This window comes from Cyprinus carpio, chromosome B2, assembly GCF_018340385.1.
Source record: "Cyprinus carpio isolate SPL01 chromosome B2, ASM1834038v1, whole genome shotgun sequence".
Lineage (NCBI taxonomy): Eukaryota > Metazoa > Chordata > Actinopteri > Cypriniformes > Cyprinidae > Cyprinus > Cyprinus carpio.
Genome location: NC_056598.1, coordinates 28,120,718 through 28,140,372, shown reverse-complemented (window position 1 = coordinate 28,140,372; position 19,655 = coordinate 28,120,718). Strand labels below are relative to the sequence as shown.

Below are 19,655 nucleotides of genomic sequence, written 5' to 3'. Positions count from 1 at the left end.
CCTTTTGTTTAGCGCTGTGTTTGTCTGAATCTTTTGCCAAGCAGAGTGTGGATATTTTAAAGCTCAGGCTACAGTTGAATAAAAGGTCAAGGTGAGAACAAAATTCCAGTCCAACAAGAATTTATTTTAATTATTTTGAATTTACAATTTTACATTTCTTTAATTATTTTAATTTTATTAATATGTGTGTGCGTATATAAACATTATAAAACAAAATATACTTGCTATCTTGGAGTAGGCCACATATACATTTCAACAACAATATCTGAAAGATGACATGGACAAAACATCAAATAAATAAGTTTGGCATGTAATGTATACAAATTCTAGAATGCAATTTTAGTATTATTCCAGATACTGTTATAGTTTTTATTAATATTTTGAATTTTATTTTTATATTTTACATCTTCAATTTAATTTTAGTTTAGTAATTGAAAGTTTTGGTAATTTTATTATGTGTTTTTATAATTTTAGTGTTTTTTTTTTTAAAGTTTATATAGTTTTATTAATATTTATTTTAGTTTTAATTAAGTACATCAAGTTAAACTAAATTAAAATGAGAAATGTTGCATTGGCAACTAGCTGAAATAAAGTTTCAATTTTATTTTTTTTAAGTTATATTTATTTAAACTTTTTTTCAAGTTACAGTTATTTTTATTTCAATTATTTATTTATTTGTTTGTTTATTTAGAGTATTTTATTTCAAGTTAGTTTTAGTTCAATATAATAACCCCTGCCATAGTCGTTTACCCTGATTTCTGATTTGCATGACAATTGAATATCTGTCAGTGAAATCTGTGTTTTTTGCTTTCAAAATGCCAGGAGCAGATGGTTTTCTGTAATCATACATCTAATCTGACTGCTCAAAGCTGAACACAAAGATGACAAACTCCTTCATTTGCAGTATTCAATGCTCTCTGCCCTGTTTTGATTATAATAATGGGTTTGCAATAGTGATATATATATATATATATATATATATATATATATATATATATATATATATATATATATATATATATATATATATATATATATATGCAATAGTATATTTGAAAGCTATATAATTTTTTTATTTTTCATTTTCCAAAGAGAAGTGGTTCTCTATTTATTGCTATGAGAACATTGTGGTTGAGGGTAAAGCCTCATCCTTTTCCATTGTTCAAACTAATGGGATTCCCAGAATTCAGCTGAGCCAACCACCGGGAATCACCTTGATAATTTAGTTAGTCTTTCACCAGAGATTGCAAAAGTTATGGGAACTACAGGACATAGAAAGTCAGGTGCATTGCATTATGGGTTACAATGATGCATCCAGTATGCTCTCCTGCATGCTTCTGCATGAATTTAAGCATAGCAAACATACTGTATAGTGCATACATATATGCTGGCTTGAAATGAGAGAGCATGCATAAATCCTTTCTGTTTGAATATTAAAATGCACAAGGCAAGAAATGTAATATGTTAAACCAAAAAAAGACAATAAAGCCAACACAGATAAACACTATTTCTTTATACTGAAAAGAGTTTGTGTTGTTTTCATCATCTTGCAGATAAGCTGTCTGACATCATATGATTAACCCCAGGCTGTTCTGGGGTCAGTATATTGTCAGAGATCGCTCCCTTTAAAATGCTTTCTGCAGAGAGTCACAGTGTGAGTGGATGAGCCTGTGCACACCGGCTGGAAGTGTCTTCAGCTGTGGTTGTGAAATGACGTACACTGCAGTGCTGAAAGGGGTTATCCTGGCAGAAGAGAGTTAGAATTCACCGGCTTTATGAGCTCCAAAAGAGAGAGCATTGCACATGCCAAACACGGATCAGCTATAGCTTCCTGTTTTGGATTTCACTTCAGATGTAGGCTAACATCTTGAATGTGCATGCCTTTGCTGTATATTACATTAGCTTGAATTGTTTTCCATGCATTTACAGCTCAAATGACAGAGTGGAAAATTTTTTAGCTTGATTCCAGTAGGCTTTTATGTCTGTTGTTGTGTTATGATCATATTTTAAAAAAACAATGGCTGTGATCTTTATGAACATTAGAGAGAATAATGTGAAAAAAAGTTCCCTTTCGAACGGTCTCTTGCGTATAATGCTATGGGGAAAACTCCTGTTTTACTCTGTACTGAAGCCTGATTTGTACACATTTGTGTAACTGCACCAATGGCGCTTTAGCCTGCCAGAAAGGGCAGAGCCGACCCCTATATAAGTCGGCTCAGAGCGCCATTCATCAGACCATTCTCCTTCAGCGATGAGGATCATCTCTTCTCTGACTCTGCAATCAAGAAGCTGAAGAAGGAAGAAGCTCAGTCTGCAGCTTGCCTCTGTAGAAGAAGCCCCAGCAGTAGAAGAAGCAAGAATCTTTCTCCTGTGGTCATTCGGCACTTAAAAGAGCAAATTTCTGAGCAAATTTCCTAGTGACGTTTCAAATGTTGTGCCGCGAGTGGGGCTCGTGCGGGAATCACCTGCAAGATGCAGAAGGGCAGTGAGTGCGTCGCCTGTCTGGGCAGCGCCCACACAGAGCCGTGCGCTCACTGAGATGCACAGAGAGCATGAGTCTCGCTCTTCTCCGCTCGTGAATCGCCTTCTTCAATGAAGGCAGCCACACTCTTCTGTTTCTCTTCACTAAGCGAGCTCTGAGAAAGAAACAGTGGAGTCATGGGATTTAGCAATCTGGTTTGAGTGATCCCATGCCAGCTCAGGGCCTGCGTGCTCACTCACCCTGCAGCACTTAGATCCGCCGATGTGTTTACACGTAAATATCAGCGCCCATCGTTACACCGAGCGGCTCCATCCTTCTGGGTGGATTGGAATAGAATGCTGTCAACAATGATTTTTTATATCACTGACAGCATTGCATTTGTGTGTGCGTCTCTGAGGCTGTGCTCACTAAGACAGGCTGCTTTCACTTTTAAAGTATGAATCTCGCTCTTCTCCGCTCGTGCCTTCTTCGATGAAGACAGCCCGCTGTCCTGTTTCTCTTCTCTCAGGAAGCTCGGAGAAAGAAACGGTGAAGTCACGGAGCTGAGCAAACTGGCTTGAGTGATCTCACGCCGGAAATGAGCCCACACGCTCACTCTCCCCTGATACTTTGATCCGCCAGTGTGTTTTACATGTGAGGAAAAAAAACGGCCCTCATTACATCAAGCGGTTCAATCCTTCTTTGATTTGCCAGTGTGTTTACACGTGAGGATCATCAGCATCCCTCATCTAATGAGTGGTTTGATCTTTTTAGTCGGATTAAAAGAGAATGCTGTCACCAATGATTATTATCATTGACAGCTTTGGACTAGACTCATCTGGACCACGCCCACTCTAACGCTGCACTCACGGGGGCTGGCTTCTCTCATTGTGAGAGCATTGAGTCTAGCAAAGCAAACTTTGCAGAGAGGAAGAGGAGAGGATTAGTTCTTGCCTCGGCCGGAACTCCCTTAAAAACAGCTCGCTTTCATCCTCCATCCCTCCAAAAACCTCTGAACTGGGGTTTTGTTCTCTGCGGGTTATGCCCTACAGGTGCAGTCCAGACCCAAATATTTTACTGCTGTGATAGCGGACCAAAGAGCAAATTTTCTCTTCACACTCTCTCACTCGCGAATTCAGGCGCAGCAAGCCTTCATTTGCAAAATAGATCCTCTCGCTTCCTGACTTCTGGCATGGGCAGCCATACCGGACGTGAAATGGCTCTTTCCCCTCTAAGGCAGATGGCAATCCGCATTTTGAACTATCCTGAAGATTGGCTGGTTCTAGCCAGATCAGAACAGGAATTGACTGCTCACAGAGAGCTGTTACTCAGCCACTTAGAGCGCCTCGGGTTGTTTATCAACCCGCACAAGAGTCACTTGTTCCCCAGACAGCGAGCTGTCTTTCTAACAATTTTAGACTCGGTCCAAATGTGGGCATGGATTACGCCGGAGCGATCCCTGACCTTTCAGAGATTAGCAGCATCACTCAAACTGTGGACAACGCATCCCCTGAAGTTTTTTCAGAGGTTACTTATGGCGGCTGCTGCCTCTGTAATTCCTCTGGGCCTGCTTCACATGTGGCCTCTTCAGTTTTGGCCTGCTCAAGCATGCTTTCCACTCCTAGCTTGGTGACTGGGGCGATTTCCTATCAGGGTAGACTATCTCTGTATCAAGCCTGGGGCCCTCTGGACGACGTCTTGCCTGTTGCAAACAGGAATGAGGTTAGGGCTGACCTCCAAGACGAAGGTAGTCACAACGGACACTTCCAACTCAGGTTGGGGCAGCCTGTTGGAAGGCAATCCAGCGTTCGGCTCCTGGTCAGTCCTGGAACAGCGCCTGCATACCAACTGCCTATATGTTGACGGTTTTCTTAGCCCTAAAAACCTTCCTACCAGTCTCTGAGAGTATATCTGGAGCGCTCGAGCCTGTTCAGACATTCAGAGCAGCTTTTTGTTTGCTTTGGAGACCACCATAAAGGACTGCAGGCCACAAAGTAGCGACTTTCTCGCTGGATTGTTGATGCAATAGCCTTGAAGGCTTACAACGCCATATAGGTGTGAGGGCCCACTTCACAAGGGGGGTGGGCTCCTCCTGGGTATGGTCAAATGAAATTTCTATTGGTGAGATTTGTGCAGCCGCCGGCTGGTCATCGCCATCCACATTTGCCAGATTTTACATTTTAGACGTCCCTGCCTTGCAGGCGCTGGTTCTTTTGGTTTAAATTGCCATTCTTTTTTATTATTATACCTTTATTTAACCAGGAGGTCCCATTGAGATTCAGAATCTCTTTTACAAGAGAGACCTGGCCAAGGTAGCAGCCAAATCACAACAAATGCATACATAACAAACACTAAAGTACATTTTAACAATAAAAGAAGTACAAAATATTAAAAATAAAAATATAAAACACAATGAGACTCTTAAGAAAAACAAGAACATGTCTCCATCACAACACTCTTTATAGTAGTTTTAAATTCATTTAAGGACATAAGGGTTTCTAACTTTAGCTCTTTTTGTAGATTATTCCACCCCCAAGGTGCTAAATAAGAAAAGGCAGTTTTTCCCAATTTGGTTGTAACTCGTGGCACATTAAAAAGCAACCACTTTGAGGAGCGTAGCTGATAGGTACCAGAGCAAACAGAGAGGAGGTTACAGAGGTACAGTGGAAATTTGCCAAGTATAGCTTTATAAATAAAGATATACCAGTGCTGTTGTCTACGAATTTTAAGTGATGTCCAACCAACTAAATCATAAAGAATGCAGTGATGGGTAAGGGACTTTGTATTTGTTATGAATCGTAGTGATGCATGGTAAACTGAATCTACATGACGCAGGATGGAAAATGCAGCATGCATGTACAATATATCTCCATAATCAATTACAGGCAGAAAAGTAGCTTCCACAAGTTTCTTCCTAGCACTAAAAGTAAAGCAAGATTTGTTTCTGTAATAGAAGCCAAGCTTGACTTTAAGTTTCTTAACTAAAGCAGTAATATGTTCATTGAAGGAAAGCTTATCATCTATCCATATCCCCAAGTACTTGTATGAAGACACTCTTTCAATTGATTTCCCATCTAATGACAAAATGCCACAATTGTCGAGTAGCTGTGCTCGAGCTTTTGAGAAGACCATAAACTTTGTTTCCCCATTCTCAGCCACTATCTTGTCTCACACTGTGCCCAGGTTTTAGGGGTCCTTATTAGTGCACCGAGACTGGGCTCCCAGAGCAGGATATTCTGTATCTACTCATAGCCCAGCGTGATTGGATGTGGTTACTGGCGTAACCTCGGTTCCCTGAGATAAGGGAACGAGCGTTGTGTCACTCGGCGCATGTGAATCAATGACTGTCGCTTCAGTTGAATGATCTGATGAATGGTGCTCTGAGCGGACTTAAACAGGGGTCGGCTCTGCCCTTTCTGGCAGGCTAAAGTGCCATTGGTTTGTGCAGCTACACTAACGTAAACAAATCAGGCTTCAGTACAAAGTAAAACATCAGTTTTCCCCATAGGGTTATACGCAACGCTAGTTCCCTTATCTCAGGGAACCGAGGTTACATCAGTAACTGGTGCGTTTTTACTAGATGGTGTTTTGTCGCCCCTTAGTGGTTACTCATATTTCTCATTACACAATCAGGTATTTAATGTGGTTTTAATCATTGCAGAATGTCCCAATTGGTGTCAGATCAAGCCTTTTATTGAATCCTATTGCAGACGCTTAATCAACTTCTGTTGTTTTGGAAGCAGCTGCTTTCTGAAGACACTTTAAAGGGAAATGCAGAACCATAGCATGTCACTAGACACCATTTGTTTTATCATTAGCTACTTAGAAACAGTTTTGTTTCCGATTACCAAAGGCGTCCACTAATTGCCCCAGGGAATGATTATTATTCAGTAAAATGATGTAGATACTGTATCACATTTAAATTCAAGCTGTTTTCCTTTAGTTCTTTTTATAAAATGGAAATAAACCATTTCTCTTATTTTTATTTCATTCATTTTTTAGGCTAATCAGTTTTATTTCTCACTCAAATTACTTTTTGTGTAACAACACGAGTTTTGCTGATCAAATTAATATTTCTAAAAGGAAAAATGTACGTGGAATCCTAAATATAAGTTTCCAAGCAAGTCTTCTAAGCAATATAGCTTTGTTTGAGGAGCAGACTGGATTAAAAATGCTATTTGTAAATTCCTTCACCTACATTAGCTCTCACATTCGCTCTCAAAAGATTATTTTTTTTTATAACGACTTACTTTGATTTGATTTTAGTCTGTTCCTTACATTAAGCTATATGTCATCAAAAGATTGCAGTGCAAGTCACGTTTGTGATAATTTTTTTCTATTCACAGCATGAACACTCTTCAAAACCTCTTCTTTTGTGTTTTGTTTAAGAATGACATTCCAGTTTTAAAGATATGACAGAAAGTACCTTAAATGCTGACAGGATTTTCATTGTTGCTTGCACTAGCCCTTTAAGAACCGTCCACCCCTCTTTTCATATATTTTTCAGCGGCTCCTGGGGTCTCGCTGTGCTGCTGGACTGTACCAGTTTCATCCGTAGAGGGGGGTACGCAAGACCTCATTAACTTCAGCACCTGGACAGCGACCGTCCCGGAAACCCTTCTCTGGTGAAACAATGCGAGCATTCAGTGGAACGATATTCCTCCAAGACACGCTTTGACAAACAATGCGAATTCCGAGACCTTTTCTTGCAGGATAGAAAGGTGGCTGTATTGCGCACCTATATCTCGCAGAAACAGCGCCAGTCCCGAGGCTTCCCTTCCTTGCAGGGAGGGTGCGAGTGAAGCAAGGACAAAACGCCGCGGTTCTCTTTGTTTACATCGGAATAAAAGTGAGAATGCGACGGATTGTCGGAACGGAGCTGCCGCTGATATTGTGGATATGGAGTGTTTATGTGAAGCTCAGCGGAGGAGCCCGTGAGTACATGAACGTGTGTATGTGTGTGTTCTGTGATCTTATTATGCGTCAGCATGTGACTCTTCATCTATTTAACATCAACACTTTATTCCGCATATTAGGTTACACTTTCAAATTGTTGGTTGAAATTAAATAAAATAGTGTGATTTAAATAGATCGTGCACACAGGTTTATTAAAAAAAAGACCTCAGAAGTTAATTTATGCATGCCATATGGTCATATGAGATTTCATGCTTTAATGCTCTTCTGAATGCATGGGAGCATCATGGGAATATTAGGGTTTGCTGTTCAGTTGTCTGTCTATATGTGGGTGTTTTATAAGCTTTGTTTATGATTATGAAATCCTATGCTCAGTTGGCTTAGTAGGTGCTTGTTGAGGCTCTCAAAAAGTTAGAGCATATCTATCTTTTAAAAGGCATTATGATTATATGACAATAAAAATGCGAAGTTGTGACCTTAAGGAATTATTTCTAACTAATTTAACCATTTAAATTACTTTCTTGGTGTAGACTTAGTATTTAAGTTGATTCATGGCTATTAAATTATATTGTTGATGAATGATTAATGATGCACATTTATTTAGGTTACCTGGTAGTTTTTACACTGTGCTAGCGGCATGATCTTTTTCTTTCTTTCTTTCTTTCTTTCTTTCTTTCTTTCTTTCTTTCTTTCTTTCTTTCTTTCTTTCTTTCTTTCTTTTCACACATTTTGAGGCAAAGTCCTGCTGTGTTCAAGTATTGATGCTGTAGTCAGTGTTCCTCTGGCTATTATAGATCAGTGGCATATACTAATTGAGAATACAGGTCAAAGCTGTCTGAAAAAAAAATGTTCTGCAGCAATAACATGTAGCCTCATTCTCCGCTTGGGGTAACACATGAATAAATAATACCTAAAGAGATATGTGGACACATTGCCACACTTTAATATAGTATAAACTATTAAAAAAGCAGAAGAAATAGTGGTGATTGAGGGGATTATAGATGGAGGAGAAGCACTAGAACCCAAAACTGCATCACAGAAACCTGAGATGCACCGGGAGACAATGTTGAACAGCTTGTGCCGTGTGCCACCCAAGGTGGATTATTTTGCAGTCAGTTCATCCCTCTCAGGTTATTATGTAAAATTTAAATTCATCAAATAAATTTAGAGTAAACAAGATTTCTACACAGATCTTGTAGTAAATAAAGTGTAATGGAATAACCTCAGCTATATTCCAGTTTTTACATTAAGGCATTTTGCATGTTGGACACAAAATCTTATATAACCACCATGAAAACATTTTCATGAGAAATGAGAGCAATCACACACTTATATACTAAATACAGTAGCCAAATGTAAAACATTTGACCAATAGTAATCAGTGCAGTAGTTTGTACACTTTGTATTGTAGTAAAAATCTACGAGCATAAAACAAGAGATTATCAAACAATGTATGTTAAGAGGATTTTTATTTTGACTTTTGGCCCAATTCTTTCCTCATACTTGTGGCTCTAATACGGTGATATTTATGTTCTTAATGGCAAGTTGTAAAAAGTCAGTTTTAAGATACGTTATTGGGAAAATTCTGCTAAAATTTATTCACTCAACATCATGTTGCTTTAATCTGCATGACTTTCCTTCAAAAGAAGATATTTTGAACAACATTGTGGTCTAAACAACATTGGACCCCACTGACTTTCATTATATGCTCAAAAATTACACCATATTTTTAAATATCTTCTTTTATGCTCCAGAGAATAATTAAAGACATACAGGTTTGGAACACCTCTGTTATATTAGCAATTAAAGCATGGCTGTTTCTGATATAATTCACCCTAATTCTGACTGTGGCAATAAAACATTTATGAAATAGTCTAATTGTGCCCTGCAATACAGACAGACACTGATCTCTCCTATTGGCTGTTGCAGCACCTCTATCAGTGCCGCTGTGTTTTGTGATGCTAATGAGGAAGCTCATTTCGATTCGGGCACCTGCCATCTTGATTTGTCAAATCGCGTGCCGCCCCCTGTCATCTCACCCCTCCCCCAGTCACCAGGCGCCTCCCTTTGTCCACCGGAGATGGACACAAGTGAACAAAAGCCTGCGCGTGATCCAAGCAACGAGGGTAAAAAGCACACACCCCCTAAACAATTCATGCTCTGTATCTGTAATGTCACACCTTCAGGGTTGGCGGCGGTTATTTTGGTTAGTGGCTCATTCGTAAACAAGGTGACCGTTTAGTCAGTGGTTTGTCATGGAAGCTGTAGAGCAATGTTTATTGCACAAAAATAATAAAATTGTTTCATAAAGACATCTTTTTTTAACAGATATCATATATGATAGATTAAATTAAATTACATCATATAAAGTAAAATTTCTGTTTGCATAAAGAATCTATCTTTGGATCTATCTATCTATCTGTCTATCTGTCTGTCTGTCCGTCCGTCCGTCCGTCCATCTATCTATCTGTCTGTTTATCTATCTGTCTATCTGTCTGTCTGTCTGTCTGTCTGTCTAACATTATATTTATATATTATATTTAATTTTAAAAAATATCAAAACTAAAATATCTGAATTGATTATGTAACTGAGAATCTGGGGTAAAATGTGATTAACTGTCATGCAAAAAAAAATCTAAATGCAAAACAACTTTAATGGTCCTAAAATAGAGGACCAATGAAACAATTCATTTGTTTTTTCTTTTCAATTTTTGCAGAGAAGTGTGACTTGGGCATGCTCTTGCAATATTATGCCTCTAGGTATAAAGCATTAATTTACTCCCCGTCTGATTATCAACATGCTCCATGAATCTGAATCACAGTTCCACTCAGGGACACTTGAACGACACAAAGCCTTCCGGCAGGACCTCCTCCCCATCCAGGCTTTGAGAGCTCATGTTTTCAATCAAATCCCAATTTATGAACAATCCTCCATGAACCCATGAACAGATGTGGTTTGGAGAGCAAGAGGAGGCAAACAAAGGCCATTTGCGATGACCTGTCAGCACATTAATTCAAGTTGGGGCTGTTGACTGTAGCTTCATAATTGATATCTTACACCACAAAAGGTAATTAAAAATGTTGACTCAGAGCAGATGCCGGCTCAAATGAGCCGAATTTAGCCAGGACTAAAACAGCTTTGAGTGTCTTAATACTCACTTTATAGCGTTTCAGTGGGACAGTCATTCCACAGAAATTGTTTGTGCTGTAATATTTTCACTTAAAAACATAACGTAATTGCTCAGATTGAACTCTTACTGTATATAAACTTTTTGTCATCTTAGTGATGTTTCTCGAAGTAAACGTGTCCAGTTTTATATAGAATCCCATTTTCACTGGGAAATAAAAAATAAAAAAGGTACTCTGTTTACTTCTTGCAATTCAGTTTGTTTGTTTTTGCCACAGAATAAAAAAAGTAATTGCAACTTTTTATCTACATTTTTGACCTTTTTCTCACAATTGCAAGTTCATATCTCACAATGTGGACTTTTCTTCTCAGAATTGCGAGATTATATCTAGACATCTCACAATTTTGAGTTTATATCTCACAGTTCTGACATTTTTTATGAGTCAAACCCATAGGTATAATATATAGAATTGTGAGAATAGAAGTCAGAATTGTGAGATAAAAAGTGGCAATAACCTTTTTAATTGTTTTATGTTTTTATTACTATTCTGTGGCTTCTGTGAAACCGTCTTTTTTAACTGGAAAATAAAACAAAACTACTCAGAATATCATAGAAGTTGTAGGTTGTTTGTAACATACTCAAACAACTGCATTTTAAGCTGATTCGCAAGATACTGCGGCATTCCAGCTCACCCACAGATTTCCTACAGACTGTCTGATGCATTCTGCTCACAAAAATGGTAGAGGTTTCCAAAATCATAAGCTTGTTATCTATCCTCTGAGATGGAAAGTTGAGTTAGCAATGTAACAGGCTGCGCTTCGGAGGAACAGCTACTGCAGTTTGGCAAAGTCTGCAAAAGTCTCTGCAAGACCACAGCAGAGTTAACCATGAAATATTAAAGATATTTTCTCTTGAAGGGAGGACGATCTGCATTCTTCCCTATGTTCTATCTTACTCTCATGCGCGTTTAGTTACTGAAAACTTGTGCTGCGTGGCTTTAAAAACTGCCAGTATATCTGATAATAAACTTTTACTATTATCTGCTGATAAAGTGCACTTTCTTGCACTTTTTAGGATGATGAGCAGTGAATATCAGGTAGTTATAATGTAGAATGTTGTTCCAAACCGGTATGTGTTATTTTTGTTCTGTAAAACACAACAAAAAAGCACAGTGGAGAAGCTTGGATATCAATTATATCTTTTAATCGAACATCATTGCATCAAACCTGCTCCATATGTGATTTGAGAGCCTCACCGGTGATGACTTCCATATCAATAGCATTCATATCCATGACAAACATCTCTCTTATGTTACAATTTCCATGTATTCACCTCTCATAACATCTTTAGCTTTGGTGGCTTTTCATTCAGTGCTGAAGTGCAAATGGAAAACCTCTCTATGCTTTCTTATTTCATCTGCACTAAGAATGGCTATAGGAACTACTGCTTGAATAGATATGTCACTATTCATTAAATCATGCAGCATTTGTCTCCTAAATTTGATCTCCTTTTGACATCGATCAGTTCCTCCAGGTAATTTCATAATTCAATTTTCTCTGTATTCGGTTTCTGCAGGTATCAGCAAGCAGAGGAAATCATTGAAATAAGATCTTTTTATTAAGATTATCGATTCGTAATTATAACAGATAATGCCTTTATCTCTAATTACTAATGTGTCTGGAGGTGTTTGCCAGCAGGTAGCTACTGTTTGTTCAGGAGTGGTCAAATGTACATGTCTGAAGGCAATGCTTCATTATATTGTGTTTCACAGATAGTTTGACAGATAATTAGATAGATGAATGAGAATAGGAAAAGGACTCCTTTCATTAAGGCCCACCACTGTTGTTGCTAGGGTGTCCTTGGTGGTTGCTAGGTGCACATATTACGGCATCTTTCATATAGGCCAAATGGTACATTATCAGATACATTTTGAACATGCAAGGTAGCAGAATTGAACAATTACTAAGTACAAATTATATAAAGAAATGCTCCGCATGAAAGTTTAGTAGACAGATTTAATTATTTAAACACTACTGTCTGAAATACTACATCTTGAAGCACTTGATATGAAGGCCACAGGGGCAGAAACAGAAGCATTAACACAAAAGCAGAAGCTCTTTTAGAGATGTACACATCATCGCAGGTCATTTACAGATGAGAGCCACTCACCTCTAAACATTACTGGTTTCTCCTTGAGCCTGCAGTCTAATCTATCTATCTATCTATCTATCTATCTATCTATCTATCTATCTATCTATCTATCTATCTATCTATCTATCTATCTATCTATCTATCTATACTATCTATACTATCTATTTCTAGTCACTTTTTAGGGAGCGATGCAATGCATTACTTTTAAAAGTAACTTTCCCCAAAACTGATCTTGACTTGTTCCTATTACTTACTACTTTTGGCTGCACAGAAGTTCAGTCCGCACACATTTCCAGTGATTTCCAGTGATTTAGCGTTCTCTGTACAGCTTGTTGTTTGAGCTCGCCCTGTGTTGCAGGCTGCTGTATTATTGTGGTATCATTGATTTCAGATTCACCCGCTCCTAAAGCATGTCATTCAGACGGCCCATTCCAGTCTAAGTGCGTGGTTCTTGGCCAGATGGATGCCAATAGTCAATAGTGTAGCTTTGTGTGACTCATTCTTTGGGCATTGACTGTACATTCGCTGGTTCAGTGAGAGAGATGTTCTTCTGGCAGACTAATGGACTGTTCCTTCACTACAGGCTGAGGGGAGTCCATACAAATGCTGATAAAGAACCCAAATATTTGGCAACTGAAATATCTGTCCCAATACAGTCTGTCAGTGAGACAAAAATGCCTTTTGGTTTTTATTTTCGTATTCACTCTCTCTTAATCTGTATTTCTATTAATTCTGTACCTTAAGACCGCTGCATAAGTATGGAGGACACACATTAGTTCTGCTTCATAACCTAGTGAGCTGTCTTGACTGTCTGTTATTGGAACCTGTGCCAGAAAGTGTACCTCTCAGTTTCAATCTCTCATGTTCACTTCACTGTTGAACTGAGAAATGCAAATAGACTACTGTTCAAAGTTGTACGTTTTTAAAAGAAGTCTTTCATGCTTATCAAGGCTGCATTTATGTGATCAAAAATACAGTAAAAACAGTAACATTGTGAAGTATTATTACAATTTAAAATAACTGTTTATTTATTTAAATATATTTTAAAATTTAATTTATTTTTGATGCAAAGCTGAATTTTCAACATCACTACTCCAGTTTTGTGTGTCACATGATCCTTCAGAAATCAGTCCAATATGCTGATTTGCTGCTCAAAAAAAAGTATTATTAGTGTTGAAAACAGTTGTCCTGCTTAATATTTAAGGGGAAACCATTTTTTAGGATGCTTTCATAAATAGAAAGTTCAAAAGAACAGCATCTTTAACTTTTAGTTCATTTATTTTACTTTATTTTACTTAATTCATTACTTAATTTAATTTTAATTTTATATGAATGTATATTAATTTTATTTAATAATATTAACATAATATTAATTTAATTTATACATTTAATGCATCCTTGCTAAATTTTACTGACTCTTTTGAACTTTTGAACAGTAGGATATTTAAATAAGTAAAAACCTTTATAGAGGCAGGGCTGCATTTGTAATTGATTCTAATAAAGTTTGAATGTTAACATGGTGCTAAGCTAATGATATAATATAAAAATACAAGGAACAGAAATATTGTCTTAAAAAGGCTGTTTTTATCAATACTTTTGGTATTAAAATATTAAAGCACTATTCCGGATTCAATACAAGTTAGGCTTAACCATATATATATATAAAGGGAATTAATTTTGTGATAATCAATATTACAATAATGCCTTAAAATGCTGTCTGGGTAGCTAGGTTTCGAAACAGGGTCAGCAACCCTAGAAAAATTCAATTTCATGGCTGTGAACAGCATGGACTGATTTTATTACCCAGCATTCTTAGCATTGTCACGTCTTTCCCAAACACACACACATACAAAAAAACATGTAGGAGTCTTCACACTGCTCGAACTGAAGACGGGTGAGTAGAACAGCAGCCTGAGTATATCATCCTCTTTTTTTTTTTTGGAGGACACAAGGGTTATTTTTGACACAAGCTCGACTCCGAGTCAATTTAAGGCTGTTCTTTTAGAACTGTGTGTAATGAGGTGAGAGGCAGAATAAGGACAGACAAATCAAACAAAATACTGCCTAATAATTTCCTCCTGCGGACTACTGATTAATAAAGAAAGAAAACAGAGATAGTGTTTGAGACGTCATTTCTGCAATTCTGTTTGGTGTTTCTAGTGATGCAGAATTAAAAATTCCTGTGGATAAATAAAAACAGTCAATAGTTGACATACAGTAAAAGTATAGAGCTATAAAATGAACAAGGAACACTTCAGATCAGGTTCAGGTTTTGAAAAAATATGATGAAGAAATGTTGACTTCAAAATTAAATTAGCTTTTTATTGTAGACTTTGGTATCATGAGAAATGTGAGAGCAATATGAGATCTTGTTGAGATTGCAAAAATAATTGAAAGTTCCATAAAATATTTTTCATTTTCCCCAAAAATATGATGACAGTTTTCTGGATTTCATTTTTAATGGTTTATTTAAAGAAAGAGGAGGTGTGATTAATTAAATTCCTAAAACGGTACAATTTGATGATATGTTAAAATTTTCCCAATGGTAGTACCCTATGAAGTGTTTTATGTTTCTGTTTTTTCTTTTAAAATTTCTGCATTAAAATACAAGTTTATTCTTTTTTGGCCAACACAGCAGAGATGCAATGTGGGGTTTTGGGTTTTGTTTCTTTTTAGGTTTTCTGGTCTTTTATTTTGATATTTTGCCTTGTTTCATGTTCCTGTCATGTGTTCCTTGCCCCTCATGTGATCATGTCATGTGCTACTCTTGTCTGTGTGTCATGTTGTGATTGGCTGCTTTAGTCATGTGCCTCGTTTCCCATTGGTTGGATTGTGTCATGTGATCCTGATTGTTTGGTATATATAGCCCTCATGTAGTCTTTAGGCTTGTTCGATTCTCTCATGATGTTTGCATACTCTTATCACAGATCAAGTGAATTAAATGCAATATTTGTCAAATACACAAAAAAGTTTTTTTATGGGCAACCGAAACACTTTTTATATACTGCTTAATACAGCATCATCTGTTCAAGAATAAAGTTCAGAATAAACATATAGGCTACCTAAAAACCGATAAAGTGGGGGTATATGTGCTTTTATCAGTTTTTTATGATAAAAATGACTCAAGATAACAGTGCGACTTCACTAAAAAGCTTTTGCTGTTCTGAAAACAGATTTGTGAGCATTACTGGAATCGATTTGTTAGAATAAACATGCAACACGCCTCGTGCTTGTCATCACAGAACCTAACCAATGAGAACAAAGTGTGTCGTCATCAAGGCTCTTGCAGCTGATTTTGAGCAACTGCAGCGCCTGACCTCGGCGGCTGGTCTCGTCTTGCTCTCGCGGTACTTTGATGACACATGTAATCGTAAACTGTATTATCATTTTTGTGTTTATTCTACTGTGCATTACTAATGCTATATTCCTGTCATCATTTCTTTATTCTGGGAGTTTGTTGTAAAGACCTTTCAGTTTCTGTGTGTATATGATAATGATAGTTTTCTCAAATGAAATGATGAAATTCACTTCTCACGACTCTCAGAGCAGTTCAAGTGTTCATATCCTCAGATTCTTTTTCTCAGGAGAAACTCTGAGAAGTAGGTCCTGCTCAAAAGTTTCCATTTGCTCATCATTAAGCCCCATTTCCCTCTAGAAGAGACTTTAAAAGAGGTGTCATTTGTAATATTTCTTTCATATGTGTAATATTTTATCCTTTAATTAGGGTCTGATGGAAGTTTTACATGTTCCACGTTATTTTAATGCAACTCAGTTCAACAGGTGACTTTAAACGTATCAAAACAGAGAGAAAATTAGAGACGTGGCAGTCTGTTGTTTATTTATCAGACGTCACCTCTTCACACCTTCAGCTTCATGTTAGTCGATCATCTGACAATCTTAATAAGAGATGAGGACCTGAAAGCACTTGACCATAACTGTATTGATTATAAAGCATTTTTTTTGTCCCTCAGCACTTGGACTTCAGTGTAACGACATGTTTTTGCACATTATACCATTTCAGTGAAATCATTCATTCGGTGTTCTGAACAAAAAGCCTTAGATAAATTCAATTCAATTCAAATTGAAGTTTATTTGTATAGCCCTTTCTACGATACAAATCGTTGCAAAGCAGCTTCACAGAAAATTAAGTTTCTACAATATTTAGCTTATCAGTGGTGACTGTCAGTTAATGTGCATATGGCAGAAATGTACAGAAAAATAAATTAAAGACGTAATCAAACAGAAGATGAACACTTTTAACAGCAATTATTATTTGTTGCAATCAAACAATTTGGTACGCAATTTGGTAGTTCTGTATGTTGTTTCAGGGTTGGCATCATCTGAGCTCCTCTGAGGGGTTGGCATCATCTCTTCTCAGGTGTTCTGGATCCAGAAAATACCATTTGAAAATCCTAGTAGAAAGCAAAAACAAATAGAGACATAATTAGCGTAGCTGCTTTTCCAGCCAAGCAAAATTGATTTGTTTAACCCAAGCTAAACAATAATAATATGTTATAAGATGCATTATTTGAATGCTTTGCCAAAGAGATGTGTCATTAATCTAGATTTAAACAGAGAGAGTGTGTCTGAACACCGAACATTATCAGGAAGGCTATTCCAGAGTTTTGGAGCCAAATGTGAAAAAGCTCTACCTCCTTTAGTGGACTTTGCTATCCTAGGTACTACCAAAAGTCCAGAGTTTTGCTACCTTAGGGAGCGTGATGGATTGTAGCATGGTAGAAGACTAGTTCTAGACTAGTAAATGAAAAGGACACATGCAACACAGTTTTGATGGACAAAAGGCATGTTGTTTTTCTTTGCAGTCAGAAAGAAGTGAACTCATGAATCATGCATGTAAAAATGCTCTGTGGCTCTTCAAAATGAATGCTAAATTAAATTCTACACTATTTAACAACTCAAATGCTCAAATCAGGCACCTCACATTGTTTTCTGTTTGATCTTATAAATCTTTATTCATATATATATATATATATATATATATATATATATATATATATTTATATATATACACATACATACATATATCTATACACACACACAACACATATAATATATTGCAATTAATCGTTTTGGCAGCACTAATATATATTTATATAAGTTTTTTTTGCATAATATATGTGTGTGTTCTGTGTATATTTATTATGTTTATATAAATACACACACATACAGTATATATTTTGAAAATATTTACATGTATTTACATGTCTATATTTATATTCATATAATTTATATTATAAATAAATATATTTAATATATAAAAATATTTTTTTTTTCTGAAATATATACATGCATGTGTGTTTTTATATATATACATAATAAATATACACAGTACACATATTATGCAAACAAAAAACTTTTATTTTGGATGCAATTAATCAAGATTAATCGTTTGACAGCACTAATATATATACATATATACAGGTCCTTCTCAAAAAATTAGCATATTGTGAAAAAGTTCATTATTTTCCATAATGTAATGATAAAAATGTAACTTTCATATATTTTAGATTCATTGCACACCAACTGAAATATTTCAGGTCTTTTATTGTTTTAATACTGATGATTTTGGCATACAGCTCATGAAAACCCAAAATTCCTATCTCAAAAAAATTAGCATATCATGAAAAGGTTCTCTAAACGAGCTATTAACCTAATCATCTGAATCAAACTAATTAACTCTAAACACCTGCAAAAGATTCCTGAGGCTTTTAAAAAACTCCCAGCCTGGTTCATTACTCAAAACCGCAATCATGGGTAAGACTGCCGACCTGACCTGCTGTCCAGAAGGCCATCATTGACACCCTCAAGCGAGAGGGTAAGACACAGAAAGAAATTTCTGAACAAATAGGCTGTTTCCAGAGTGCTGTATCAAGGCACCTCAGTGGGAAGTCTGTGGGAAGGAAAAAGTGTGGCAAAAAAACGCTGCACAACGAGAAGAGGTGACCGGACCCCTGAGGAAGATTGTGGAGAAGGACCGATTCCAGACCTTGGGGGACCTGCGGAAGCAGTGGACTGAGTCTGGAGTAGAAACATCCAGAGCCACCATGCACAGGCGTGTGCTTTTGAACCAGAAACAGCGGCAGAAGCGCCTGACCTGGGCTACAGAGAAGCAGCACTGGACTGTTGCTCAGTGGTCCAAAGTACTTTTTTCGGATGAAAGCAAATTTTGCATGTTATTCGGAAATCAAGGTGCCAGAGTCTGGAGGAAGACTGGGGGAGAAGGAAATGCCAAAAATGCCTGAAGTCCAGTGTCAAGTACCCACAGTCAGTGATGGTCTGGGGTGCCATGTCAGCTGCTGGTGTTGGTCCACTGTGTTTTATCAAGGGCAGGGTCAATGCAGCTAGCTATCAGGAGATTTTGGAGCACTTCATGCTTCCATCTGCTGAAAAGCTTTATGGAGATGAAGATTTCGTTTTTTCAGCATGACCTGGCACCTGCTCACAGTGCCAAAACCACTGGTAAATGGTTTACTGACCATGGTATTACTGTGCTCAATTGGCCTGCCAACTCTCCTGACCTGAACCCCATAGAGAATCTGTGGGATATTGTGAAGAGAAAGTTGAGAGACGCAAGACCCAACACTCTGGATGAGCTTAAGGCCGCTATCGAAGCATCCTGGGCCTCCATAACACCTCAGCAGTGCCACAGGCTGATTGCCTCCATGCCACGCCGCATTGAAGCAGTCATTTCTGCAAAAGGATTCCCGACCAAGTATTGAGTGCATAACTGAACATAATTATTTGAAGGTTGACTTTTTTTGTATTAAAAACACTTTTCTTTTATTGGTCGGATGAAATATGCTAATTTTTTGAGATAGGAATTTTGGGTTTTTCATGAGCTGTATGCCAAAATCATCCGTATTAAAACAATAAAAGACCTGAATATTTCAGTTGGTGTGCAATGAATCTAAAATATATGAAAGTTTAATTTTTTATCATTACATTATGGAAAATAATGAACTTTTTCACAATATGCTAAT

General features: G+C 37.2%; 1 protein-coding gene across 1 annotated transcript in view; it reads left to right on the top strand.

Moving 5' to 3' along the window:
- The first annotated feature begins 6,953 nt into the window (after positions 1-6,953).
- Positions 6,954-19,655, top strand: part of cntnap2b (contactin associated protein 2b) — a 39,598-nt gene continuing 26,896 nt past the window's right edge. Inside the window, 1 exon segment of the mRNA XM_042719000.1 lies at positions 6,954-7,395. Coding sequence (XP_042574934.1) covers positions 7,317-7,395 — 79 coding nt within the window. The 5' untranslated portion in view covers positions 6,954-7,316.